This window comes from Pristiophorus japonicus, chromosome 18, assembly GCF_044704955.1.
Source record: "Pristiophorus japonicus isolate sPriJap1 chromosome 18, sPriJap1.hap1, whole genome shotgun sequence".
Classification (NCBI taxonomy): domain Eukaryota; kingdom Metazoa; phylum Chordata; class Chondrichthyes; family Pristiophoridae; genus Pristiophorus; species Pristiophorus japonicus.
Genome location: NC_091994.1, coordinates 79,454,330 through 79,467,722, shown reverse-complemented (window position 1 = coordinate 79,467,722; position 13,393 = coordinate 79,454,330). Strand labels below are relative to the sequence as shown.

At 47.0% G+C, this 13,393-nt stretch overlaps 1 protein-coding gene across 1 annotated transcript in view; it reads left to right on the top strand.

Moving 5' to 3' along the window:
- The window catches only part of disp3 (dispatched RND transporter family member 3), a 333,206-nt gene that overhangs the window by 145,156 nt on the left and 174,657 nt on the right, over positions 1-13,393 (top strand). The window contains exon 8 of the mRNA XM_070860919.1: positions 1,377-1,401. Within this exon, the coding sequence (XP_070717020.1) occupies positions 1,377-1,401 (25 nt within the window). The remainder of the gene's footprint in view (positions 1-1,376; positions 1,402-13,393) is intronic.

The following is a 13,393-nucleotide window of genomic DNA, read 5'->3' as shown; positions in this document are numbered from 1 at the left end:
TCCAGAAAAATCAAGTTGCTCCAAAAAAAAAAGGAGCAACTCCTGGGGAAACTTCAGCCCATTGTTTTAGCAAGAAGTAAGAACTTAAAAATAGATAGAGCAGCAGGGCGAGATGATATCCACCCGAGGGAGATGGGACATGTGCTGTGCGAGCCCCTGGCCTGTATTTTTAATAGCTCACCGCACTCTGGAATGGTTCCGACAGATTGGAAGAAGGCTAATGTAGTCCCCATTTAAAAAAAATGTGACAAGGCAGACCCGGATAACTATAGGCCCATCAGTTTAACATCAGTAATAGAAAACATGAAAACATAGAAAATAGGTGCAGGAGTAGGCCATTCGGCCCTTTGAGCTTGCACCACCATTCAATATGATCATGGCTGATCATGCATTTCAGTACCTCATTCCTGCTTTCTCTCCATACCCCTTGATATCTTTAGCAGTAAGGGCCACATCTAACTCACTTTTGAATATATCTAACAAACTGGCCTCGGCAACTTTCTGTGGTAGAGAATTCCACATGCTCACAACTCTGAGTGAAGAAGTTTCTCCTCATCTCGGTCCTAAATAGCTTACCCCTTATCCTTAGACTGTGACCCCTGGTTCTGGACTTCTCCAACATAGGGAACATTCTTCCTGCATCTAACTTGCCCAATCTCCTAACCTGAGGAAGGACATTCTTGCTATTGAGGGAGTGCAGCGAAGGTTCACCAGACTGATTCCCGGGATGGCGGGACTGACCTATCAAGAAAGACTGGATCAACTGGGCTTGTATTCACTGGAGTTCAGAAGAATGAGAGGGGACCTCATAGAAACATTTAAAATTCTGACGGGGTTAGACAGGTTAGATGCAGGAAGAATGTTCCCAATGTTGGGGAAGTCCAGAACCAGAGGTCACAGTCTAAGGGTAAGGGGTAAGCCATTTAGGACCGAGATGCGGAGGAACTTCTTCACCCAGAGAGTGGTGAACCTGTGGAATTCTCTACCACAGAAAGTTGTTGAGGCCAATTCACTAAATATATTCAAAAAGGAGTTAGATGAGGTCCTTACTACTAGGGGGATCAAGGGGTATGGCGAGAAAGCAGGAATGGGGTACTGAAGTTGAATGTTCCGCCATGAACTCATTGAATGGCGGTGCAGGCTAGAAGGCCGAATGGCCTACTCCTGCACCTATTTTCTATGTTTCTATGTTTCTATGTAATCCCGTCAGAATTATATATGTTTTTATGAGATCCCCTCTCATTCTTCTAAATTCCATTGAATATAAGCCTAGTCGATCCAGTCTTCATATGTCAGTCCTGTCATCCTGGGAATCAATCTGGTGAACCTTCGCTGCACTCCCTCAATAGCAAGAATGTCCTTCCTCAGATTAGGAGACCAAAACTGTACACAATATTCAAGGTGTGGCCTCACCAAGGCCCTATACAACTGTAGTAAGACCTCCTTACTCCTATACTCAAATCCTCTCGCTATGAAGGCCAACATGCCATTTGCCTTCCTCACTGCCTGCTGTACCTGTATGCCAACTTTCAATGACTGATGTACCATGACACTCAGATCTCGTTGCACCTACCCTTTCACTAATCTGTCACCGTTCAGATAATCTGCCTTCCCGTTTTTACCACCAAAGTGGATAACCTCACATTTATCCACATTATAACACATCTGCCATGTATTTGTCCACTCACCTAACCTGTCCAAGTCACCCTGCAGCTTCTTGGCATCCTCCTCACAGCTCACACTGCCTCCCAGCTTAGTGTCATCTGCAAACTTGGAGATATTACATTCAATTTCTTCATCTAAATCATTAATGTATATTGTAAATAGTTGGGATAGGGATGTAATATGTGAATACTTGGATAGTGAGGGACATATTAGATACACCCAACATGGCTTCATAAAAAAGAGGTCATGTCTCACAAATCTAATTGTACTTTTTGAAGAAGTTACAAAGTTGGTGGATGAGGGAAGCCCAGTAGATATTGTCTACTTAGATTTCCAAAAAGCTTTTGACAAGGTACCATACAAGAGGCTTCTCTATAAGACCAGAGCCTCTGGTATTAGTGGAAATATATTGAGCTGGATACAGAACTGGCTGGCAGGATGCAGACAAAGAGTAGTTATAGATGAATTTGGATCTGTTTGGTGTCCCACAGGGATCAGTGTTGGGACCATTGCTTTTTACTATTTTTATTAATGATCTGGATTCAGGGGTTGGTGGCATAATTTTCAAATTTGCAGATGATACAGGTTGAATCTCCCTTATCCGGAACCATCGGGACCTGGCCTGTTCTGGATAAGGGATTTTTCCGGACAAAGGGTGGTCACGTTAAATTGGATGGTACAGGTACTGAGCAAGGGGATATCACGGCTCCCAGATGTCAGTGGTGATGTCGCACTTTACCAGGGAGGCTGTGAGCATGTCTTTATAACGTTTTCGCTGTCCTCCTTTGGCTCGTTTACCATGAAGGAGCTCCACATAAAGCATTTGCTTAGGGAGTCTCGTATCTGGCATGCGTATTTTGTGGCCTGCCCAGCGAAGCTGATCGAGTGTGGTCAGTGCTTCAGTACTGGGGCTCTGGAAAGGGTGCAGAAGAGGGTCACTAGTCTAAAGCATCTTAGTTATCAACTTAGGTTGAAAGAGTTGTGATTCTTTACCTTAGAGCAGTGTAGACTTTGGGGGATATGATTGAGGTTTATAAGATAATGAAGGGAATTGACAGTATTCCAGCTGACCATTTATTTCAATTAAATCAGTTAGACAGGACCAAGGGGCACAATTATAAGTTATATAAGGCTAGATCTAGGTTAGATGTTAGAAGCTGATTCTTTTCACAAAGAATAGTAGACCTCTGGAACAAGCTGCCCTCTCACGTGGTGGATGCAGACTCAATGAATTCCTTCAAGCAAAAGCTGGATTTGTTTCTGGCTGCGGAGGAGATTAACTCTTACAGAAGGTAGGTACTGCAGGCAATTTAATAGAAACATAGAAACATAGAAATTGGGTGCAGGAGTAAGCCATTCGGCCCTTCGAGCCTGCACCACCATTCAATGAGTTCATGGCTGAACATGCAACTTCAGTACCCCATTCCTGCTTTCTCGCCATACCCCTTGATCCCCCTAGTAGTAAGGACTACATCTAACTCCTTTTTGAATATATTTAGTGAATTGGCCTCAACAACTTTTTGTGGTAAAGAATTCCACAGATTCACCACTCTCTGAGTGAAGAAGTTTCTCCTCATCTCGGTCCTAAATGGCTTACCCCTTATCCTTAGACTGTGACCCCTGGTTCTGGACTTCCCCAACATTGGGAACATTCTTCCTGCATCTAACCTGTCTAAACCCATCAGAATTTTAAACGTTTCTATGAGATCCCCTCTCATTCTTCTGAACTCCAGTGAATACAAGCCCAGTTGATCCAGTCTTTCTTGACATGTCAGTCCCGCCATCCCGGGAATCAGTCTGGTGAACCTTCGCTGCACTCCCTCAATAGCAAGAATGTCCTTCCTCAGGTTAGGAGACCAAAACTGTACACAATACTCCAGGTGTGGCCTCACCAAGGCCCTGTACAACTGTAGCAACACCTTCCTGCCCCTGTACTCAAATCCCCTCACTATGTAGGCCAACATGCCATTTGCTTTCTTAACTGCCTGCTGTATCTGCCTGCCAACCTTCAATGACTGATGTACCATGACACCCAGGTCTCGTTGCACCTCCCCTTTTCCTAATCTGTCACCATTCAGATAATAGTCTGTCTCTCTGTTTTTACCACCAAAGTGGATAACCTCACATTTATCCACATTATACTTCATCTGCCATGCATTTGCTCACTCACCTAACCTATCCAAGTCACTCATAGCATCCTCCTCACAGCTCACGCTGCCATCCAACTGCAAATTTGGAGATACTATATTTAATCCCCTCGTCTAAATCATTAATGTACAATGTAAACAGCTGGGGCCCCAGCACAGAACCTTGCGGTACCCCACTAGTCACTGCCTGCCATTCTGAAAAATACCCATTTACTCCTACTCTTTGCTTCCTGTCTGCCAACCAGTTCTCAATCCACGTCAGCACACTGCCCCCAATCCCATGTGCTTTAACTTTGCACATTAATCTCTTGTGTGGGACCTTGTCAAAAGCCTTCTGAAAGTCCAAATACACCACATCAACTGGTTCTCCCTTGTCCACTCTACTGGAAACATCCGGGGCATCACGGGCCCCACGGCGAGGTGTCAGGGCCAGAGTGATCTCCTGGACTAGCTTCGATCGCCTAGATGGGTCGGAGAGGAATTTCACAGATTTTTTTTCCCAAATTGGCCTAGGTTTTTTATGTTTTTTTGCCTCTCCCAGGAGATCACATGATTTTGGGTGGGGTGGAGTGCATACGTTGTGATACACAAGGTATCGCAATTGTGTGGGACAGGCTCGATGGACCAGATGGTCTTTACCTGTCCGTCATTGTTCGCATGTATGTTCGTAAAACTCAAACAGGACAAACCAGTCAGTAAGAAATATAAGGGCAAATAGAATGGAGTTATCTGGGCTTCAAGGTTTAGATTGCCAAGGTCTGAGCTGTTATATTGCTGGCTTTAAAGTATAATCTGAATTAGATTTTTCAAAAAAATCCTGTAAACTTCTATAAATTGGATGTTATATTTTTCATATCTTTCAAACAGAGCCTGTTGCTGTTTATTTGCTGTGATCCCATTAAATGTGCGTATTTCATTATATTAACTCAGAGTTGAAGGCAAATTGAAATGAGTATGTCACCTTGAATGGAGAAATTGACAAGATGATTGCAAAATGTTAATGATAAAACCTTTATAAGTGATTCAATCTCAGTTGTGATGACAGCCAATTTGAGTTTTTTTTGAAGAAAAATTAATTTCTCTAAGGAAAATCTATAAAGATAACACGATGAACACTCAAGATTGTCCTTCGAGAATCTTGAAAGTCAGTATCTGGCGAACCTCAAAATGTAGAAAACGAGGCCCACAGAGCTGCAGTGAAGCACTTTTTTAAACTGTAAATGTATAATGGGTGGAAGTTAGCGTAGAGGGCAGGTGTGTCCGAAGGACAGTTCAGCAGTCAACTAACAAGCCCTAACTAAAGCTGTTACAAATCCCGAACTGGCGTAGATGTCTTGGGTTCAGTGGTGGCGGTCAGTCCCTTAAGCGGTCTCAACATCTACTTCTAATGGAAGTTGACTTTTGCTGTCCTGTGTTTATTTGTGCAGTAGTAAAACCCAGAAGCATAACTCCCTTATGATCTGGACCATATTTCCGTGCTTACACATGTGTACTCGTTCAGTATCTGAAGCCAGACCAAGTTAACACTGGGTGAGACAAAGTTCCGTTCAACTCAGGAGCTGGTTTATTCTACAGTAGGTAACACACACACACACACACACACACACACACACACGTCGACACAAACATGATTGAGGACAGTTGCTTGATCTAAATTGGCATGTAAACTGTTTTGTGTGCTATCAAACCCAGGTAAATCCCATGAATTGAGCTCTAGTCTGTGTTGAGATAGGTGAGGCACTATATTTGGTCTGAGTCTCCCAGTGTTGGGAGAGGGAAATCATCCAGGATTCCCATTCATAATTATTATCCAGTGAGAATTGGCACTTCTGTGTTGTCCTGCAGTTGAATAGTCTTATGAAAGTGATTGTCTAGATTCACATTTTAAAAAATGGCCAATTGGGTGTGATTTCTGGTGTTCGTGGACAGCGGACTAGAAAAGTTAGTGCCTTTCAGGGGAGAAAGAGATACCCAATATGTCCAGAATGAACAATGAAACTGTGATGCTTAGCGCTAATTATTACATCAATAAAGAGATTCTTTCCTGTCAACATGGTACAGAGCAGCAAATGCTCAGGCTATGTTTGTTCAGAAAGAGTGACATGTTATTGATCCAAGAGAAGCGAGGAATGCAAGCAGAGATCTAGGGCAAGATAACCATAGCCTGAAACATCATTGGGATTGAAAAAGAATTAGCATCATAGTAACTTGGATGATTTAAATTGTAAATAGAAAGATGGAATAACAACAACAACTTGTATTTATATAGCACCTTTAATGTAGTAAAACGTCCCAAGGTGCTTCACAGGAGTATTAGGAAGAATGTTATGTTATACACGGGTGTTACACAGCTTCTCGGTAAAACCACTCTTCCCATCAGCTCACCACATTATATTCTGTTTAGTGTCCAAATGTTGGAAAGCGTTCCCCTTTCCTTTCGCATAGCCAGGCGGAAAAGCTTGATGGTAGTAATTGTGCGCAAATAGTACTGGGAGGGGCAGATTGGATTCACATATTTCATAAAAATAATCAATATGTGGAAGCAGGATGGTAGTCGCATGGGATTCAGATGACCAGAAATGCATTTATAAGCATTCAGGGAACGGTAGCATAGTGGTTATGTTACGGGACTAGTAATCCAGAGGCCTGGACTAATAATCCAGCGATGTAAGTTTGAATCTCACCACAGCAGCTGGGAAATTCAGTTCATTAAATAAATCTGAAATAAAAAGCTAGTATCAGTAATAGTGACCATGAAACTATTAGATTGTCGTTTAGTGAGGGAAATCTGCTGCCTATATGTGACCTACAGCAATGTGGTTGACTATTTACTGCTCTCTACTCAGTTGTAACAAACTGCTACAAAAAACAATAAGAATAAAACTGGATGGACCACCCAGCATCGACCTCGGCACTGGCTATGGACATGACAATGGCACATACAGCCCAATCGACCCTGCAAAGTCCTCCTTGCTAACATCTGGGGACTTGTGCCAAAATTGGGAGAGCTGTCACACAGAGTAGTCAAGCAATAGTTCACAGAATCATACCTTTCAGCCAATGTCCCAGACTCCTACATCACCATCCCTGGGTATGTCCAGTCGGGAGGGACTGGCCATTTGACATTGACTCCGGACCCCATGAAGTCTCATAACTTCAGGTCAAGCATGGCAAGAAGACCTCCTGCTGATTACCACTTGCGGCCTTCCTTCAGCTGATGAATCCATACTCCTCCATGAAGCACTGAGGGGAACAGAATGTACTCTGGGTGGAAGACTCCAATATCCATCACCAAGTAGTGGCCGCACTGCTGGCCGAGTCTCGAAGGACATAGCTGCCAGACTGGGCATGCGGCAGGTGGTGAGAAAACCAAAACGAGGGAAAAACCTACTTGACCTCGTCCTCACCAATCTACATGTCGCAGGTGCATCTGTCTGTGACAGCACTGGCCACTGCACAGACCTTGTGGAGACGAAGTCCCGTTTTCACACTAAGGAAACCCTCCATCGTGTTGTGCGGCACACCACCACCGTGCTAAATGGGATAGATTTAGAACAGATCTAGCAGCTCAAAACCGAGCATTATGAGGTGCAGTGGGCTATCAGCAGCAAAATTGCATTAATAATAATAACTTTTATTTATATAGTGCCTTTAACGTCGTACAAGCTCCCAAGGTGCTTCATAGCAGTGTTACAAGACAAAACAGATAAATTTGACACCGAGCCACAAAAGAAGAAATTAAAGCAGAAAGCTTGGTTAAAGAGGTAGGTTTTAAGGAGTGTCTTAAAGGAGGAAAGAGAGGCGGAGAGGTTTAAGGAGGGAGTTCCAGAGCTTAGGGCCAAAACAGCTGACCGCACGGCCACCGATGGTTCAGCAGTTATAATGAGGGATGTTCAAAAGGGCAGATTTTGAGGAACACAGACATCTTATGGGGTTGTGAGGTTGAAAAAGATTCATCATCATCATCTTAGGTAGTCCCTCGGTATCGAGGAAGACTTGTTTCCACTCTTAACATGAGTCCTTAGGTGGCTGAACAGTCCAATACAAGAACCACAGTCTCTGTCACAGGGTGGGACAGATAGTTGTTGAGGGAAGGGGTAAGTGGGACTGGTTTGACGCACGCTCTTTCCGCTGCCTGCGCTTGATTTCTGCATGCTCTTGGCAACAAGACTCGAGGTGCTCCGCACCCTCCCGGATGCGCTTCCTCCACTTAGGGCGGTCTTTGGCAGTGTCTCCCAGGTGTCAGTGGGGATGTTGCACTTTATCAGGGAGGCTTTGAGGGTGCCCTTGTAACAGTTCCGCTGTCCATCTTTGGCTCGTTTGCCGTGAAGGAGTTCCGAGTAGAGCGCTTGCTTTGGGAGTCTCGTATCTGGCATGCGAACTATGTGGCCTACCCAACAGAGCTGATCAAGTGTGGTCAGTGCTTCAATGCTGGGGATGTTGGCCTGGTCGAGGACGCTAATGTTGGTGTGTCTGTCCTTCCAGGGGATTTGTAGGATCTTGCGGAGACATCGTTGATGGTATTTCTCCAGCGACTTGAGGTGCCGACTGTACATGGCCCATGTTTCTGAGCTGTACAGGAGGGCAGGTATTACTACAGCCCTGTAGACCATAAGCTTGGTGGCAGTTTTGAGGGACTGGTCTTAAAACACTCTTCTCCTCAGGCGGCCGAAGGCTGCACTGGCACACTGGATCTCGTCGTCAATGCCTGCTGTTGTTGATAGGAGGCTCCCGAGATATGGGAAGTGGTCCACGTTGTCCAGGGCCATGCCGTGAATCTTGATGACTGGGGGACAGTGCTGTGCAATAAGGACAGACTGGTGGAGGACCTTTGTCTTGCTGATGTTTAGAGTAAGGCCCATGCTTTCGTACGCCTCAGTAAGTAAGCCTCAGTAAATACGTGAGGCTGAAAAAGATTACAGAGATAGGGAGAGGCAAGGCAATGAAGTGATTTGGAAACAAGGATGAGAATTTTAAAATCGAGGCGTTGTTTAACCAGGAGCCAATGTAGGTCAGAAAGCACAGGGGTGATGAGTGATCGTGACTTAATGCGAGTTAGGACACAGGCTGCTGAGCTTTGGATGACCTCAAGTTTACGTAGTGTAGAATCTGGGAGGCCAGCCAGGAGTGAGTTGGACTAGCCAAGTCTAGAGTTAACAAAGGCATGAATGAGCATTTCAGCAGCAGAAGAGTTAAGGCAGGAGGCGGAGGCGGGCAATGTTACGGAGGTGGAAAAAGGCAGTTTTAGTTATGTCGCGGATATGTGGCTGGAAACTCATTTCGGGGTCAAGTATGACACCTATGTTGCGAACAGTCTTGTTCACCCTAAGATTGATGCTAGGGAGAGGGATGGAGTCAGTGGTTAGGGAGCACAGTTTATGGCGGAGACCAAAGATAATGGCTTCCGTCTTCCCAATACCGAGGTCAAGCAAGGCTGTATCATCGCACCAAAGCTATTCTCCATCTTCCTTGTTGCAATGCTCCATCTCACCCTCAGCAAGCTCCCCGCTGGAGTGGAGCTAAATTACAGGATAAACGGGAATCTGTTCAACCTCCGCCACCTCCAGGCCAGATCCAAGGTCGTCCCATCCTCCGTCATTGAATTACAGTACGCAGACGATGTTTGCGTCTGCGCACACTCTGAGGCTGAACTCCAAGCCATCGTCAGCACCTTCACCGAGGCATACAAGAGCATGGGCCTTGCACTAAACATCCGTAAGACAAAGGTCCTCTACCAACCTGCCTCCTCCACACAGCATTGCCCCCACCCCCCCCGCCCTGTTATCAAAATCCACGACGAGGCCTTGGACAACGTGGACCATTTTCCATACCTTGGAAGCCTACTGTCAACAAGGCAGACATCGACAATGAGGTCCAACACCACCTTCAGTGTGCCAGTGCAGCCTTTGGTAGCCTGAGAAAGGGAATGTTTGAAGACCAGGATCTCAAACCCGGCACCAAGCTCATGGTCTACAGAGCAGTAGTGATACCCGTCCTCCTATATGGCTCAGAGACATGGACTATGTACAGCAGGCACCTCAAAACAGTGGAGAAGTACCACCAACGCTGCCTCCGCAAGATCCTGCAAATCCATTGGCAGGATAGGCGCACCAACGTCAGTGTTCTCGCTCAGGCCAACATCCCCAGCATCGAAGCATTGACCACAGTCGACCAGCTCCGTTGGACGGGCCACATCGTCTGCATGCCTGACATGAGACTCCCAAAACAAGTGCTCTACTCGGAGCTGCAACACGGCAAGCGAGCCACAGGTGGGCAGAGGGACTGCTTCAAGGACACCCTCAAAGCCTCCTTGAAAAAGTGCAACATCCCCACCAACACCTGGGAATCTCTGGCCAAGACTGCTCAAAGTGGATGAAAAGCATCCGGGAAGGCGCTGAACACCTCGAGTCTCTTCGCTGAGAGCAAGCTGAATCCAAGCGTAGACAGCAGAAGGAGCGCACAGTAACCCAGGCACCCCACCCATCCATTCCTTCAACCACTGTCTGCCCCACCTGTGATAGGGAAGTTCCTGCATTGGACTCTTCAGACACCTGAGAACTCATTTTTAATGTGGAAGCAAGTAATTCTCGACTCCGAGGGACTGCCGAAGAAGAAGAGGATTTAATCAGAGAATTTCTGCTCATCCAGTACTGGATGTTGGACAAGCAATCTGACAACTTGGATACCAAGCAGGGGTTGAGAGAAGTGGTGGAGAGGTAGAGCTGGGTGTCATCAACGTACATGTGGAACCTGGCTCCGAGTTTTCCAATGATATCGCCAAGGGGTAGCATATAGATGAGAAATAAGAGGGGACCCAAGGACAGATCCTTGGGGGACACCAGAGGCAACGATGCGGGAGTGGGAAGAGAAGCCATTGCAGGAGATTTTCTGGCTATGATTAGATAAATAAGAATGGAACCAGGTGAGTACATTCCCATCTAACTGGACAATGGTTGAGAGGCATTGGAGGAGGATGGAGTGGTCAACTGTGTCAAAGGCTGCAGACTGGTCCACAAGGACGAGGTGGGATAGTTTACCTTTGTCACAGTCACAAAGGATGTCATTTGATGAGAGCCATTTCGGTACTGTGACAGGGGCGAAAACCAGATTGAAGGGATTCAAACATTGAATTCATGGAAAGTGGTCACGGATTTGGGAGACTTTGGACAGGAAAGGGAGGTTGAAGATGAGGCGATCGCTAGCAATCAAAGTGGGGTCAAGGGTTGTTTTTTTGAGGAACAGGTGAAGACAGCAGATTTGACGTTGACGGAGCAGTACCTGAGGAGAGGGAACCGTTAACAATGTCGGCTGACACGTATTCCACCACAATCTGTAACCTCGTGGCCCAGCCTATCACTCATTCTACCATTACCATCAGGCCAGGGGACCAACCCTGGTTCAATGAGGAGTGCGTACCTAAAATTGAGGTGCCAACCTGGGGAAGCTGTATAGTATAGTAGTAGTATTAGGCAGTCCCTCGTGTCACAGATGACCCGCTTCCACACCAAAAAAAATGAGTTCACAGATGTTTCAATGAGGGACCTGACATTCCAGGTCCAGAGCTACATTTTCAGGGTGAAAGATGTCTGCGCGTGAATTCTTTTAACGTGGAGTAGCACTTGCTCACCAGCCACCACACGAACTTAACAGAGCCCAGCCTTGGTCCAGTGGCAAGGGTTATCCAAGATGACTGAAGACCAAACTCTGCTGCGCCATTCATGGACCCCGAACCCACTGCTATATGCTGGGCCACGACCCAGCCGCTCCTCAACTTCGACACCGCCACTCCTGGGCTGTGAACCCGCCCTTTCTCGACTCCGACACCGCCACTCCTGGGCCATGACCCCACTGCTCCTCTACTCCGCTTCTCCTGGGCCCCCGAGCTCTCGCCTCTCCTAGGCCCCCGAATTCTTGCCTCTCCTGGGCCCCCCCCAACTCTCGCCTCTCCTGGGCCCCCCCAACTCTCGCCTCTCCTGGGCCCCCCAACTCTTGTCTCTCCTGGGCCCCCCATCTCTCACCTCTCCTGGGCCCCCCAACTCTCACCTCTCCTGGGCCCCCCAACTCTCGCCTCTCCTGGGCCCCCGAACTCTCACCTCACCTTGACCCCAACACAGGACTATATGCATGCTGAACAATGGAAGCGTCGTGCTGTAGACAGAGCTAAGCGATTCCACAGATCAATGCTCTGCAGTCCTGTCATATCCTGTCGTGAATGGTGGTGGACCATTAAACATCTAACGGGAGGATGAGGCTCCATGAATATCCCCGTCCTCACTGATAGCGGAACCCAGCATGTGAGTGCAGATGACAAGGCTGAAGCATTTGCAACCATCTTTACCCAGAAGTGCCAAGTGGATGATCCACATCGGCCTCCTCCTGAGGTCCCCACCATCATAGAAGTCAGTCTTCAGACAATTCGATTCACGCCATGTGATATCAAAAAATGGCTGAGCGCACTGGATGCAGCAAACTCTATGGACCTCACAACATCCCGGCTGTTGTGAAGACTTGTGCTCCAGACAAGCCGCGTCTCGAGCCAAGCTGTTCCACTACAGCTACAACACTGGCATTTACCTGACAATGTGGAAAACTGCCCATGTATGTCCGGTCCACAAAAAGCAGAACAAATCCAATCCATCCAATTATGCCCCATCAGACAACTCTCAATCATCAGCAAATGGAAGGTGTCATCGACAATGTTTTCAAGCAGCACTTACTCACCAATAATTCTGCTCACCGATGCTCGGTTTGGGCTCCGTCAGGACCACTCGGCTCCAGACCTCATTACAGCCTTGGTCCAAACATGGACAAAAGAGCTGAATTCCAGAGGTGTGGTGAGAGTGACTGCCCTTGACATCAAGGCAGCATTTGGCATCAAGGAGTCCTAGTAAAATTGGAGTCAATGGGAATTAGAGGTAAACTCTCCACTAGCTGGAGTCATACCTAGTACAAATGAAGATGGTTGAGGTTGTTGGAGATCAATCATCTCAGTCCAAAGACATCACTGCACGAGTTCCTCAGGGAAATGTCCTCGACCTAACCATCTTCAGCTGCTTCATCAATAACCTGCCCTCCAACATAAAGTCAGAAGTGGGGATGTTTGCTGATGATTGCACAGTGTTCAGTTAACTCCTCAGATAATGAACCAGTCTGTGCCTGCAAGACCTGGATGGCATTCAGACTTGGGTTGATAAGTGGCAAGTAACATTCATACCACACAGTTCCTGACCTCCCTTCCCCTTTTCCCTCTCTCTCTCTCTCTCTCTCTCTCTCTCTCTCCCTCTCTCTCACTCTCTCACTCCCCCACCCCCCCACCCCGATCCCCACTCCCCGTCCGTCCCCTCTCTCTCTCTGCCTCTTTCGCTCTATTTCTCTCTCTCTCTCTCTCTCTCTCTCTCTCTCTCTCTCTCCCTGCCTCTCCCCTCTCTCTCTGCCCAACCCTCTCACTCTCTCTGCCCCACTCTCTCTCTCTCTCTCTCTCTCTCTCTGCCCCTCTCTCTTCCCCAGTCTCTCTCTCTCTCTGAGTCTCTCTTTGTGCCTCTCACTCTCTCTCTCTGCCCACGCTCTTTCTCTTCCTCAGT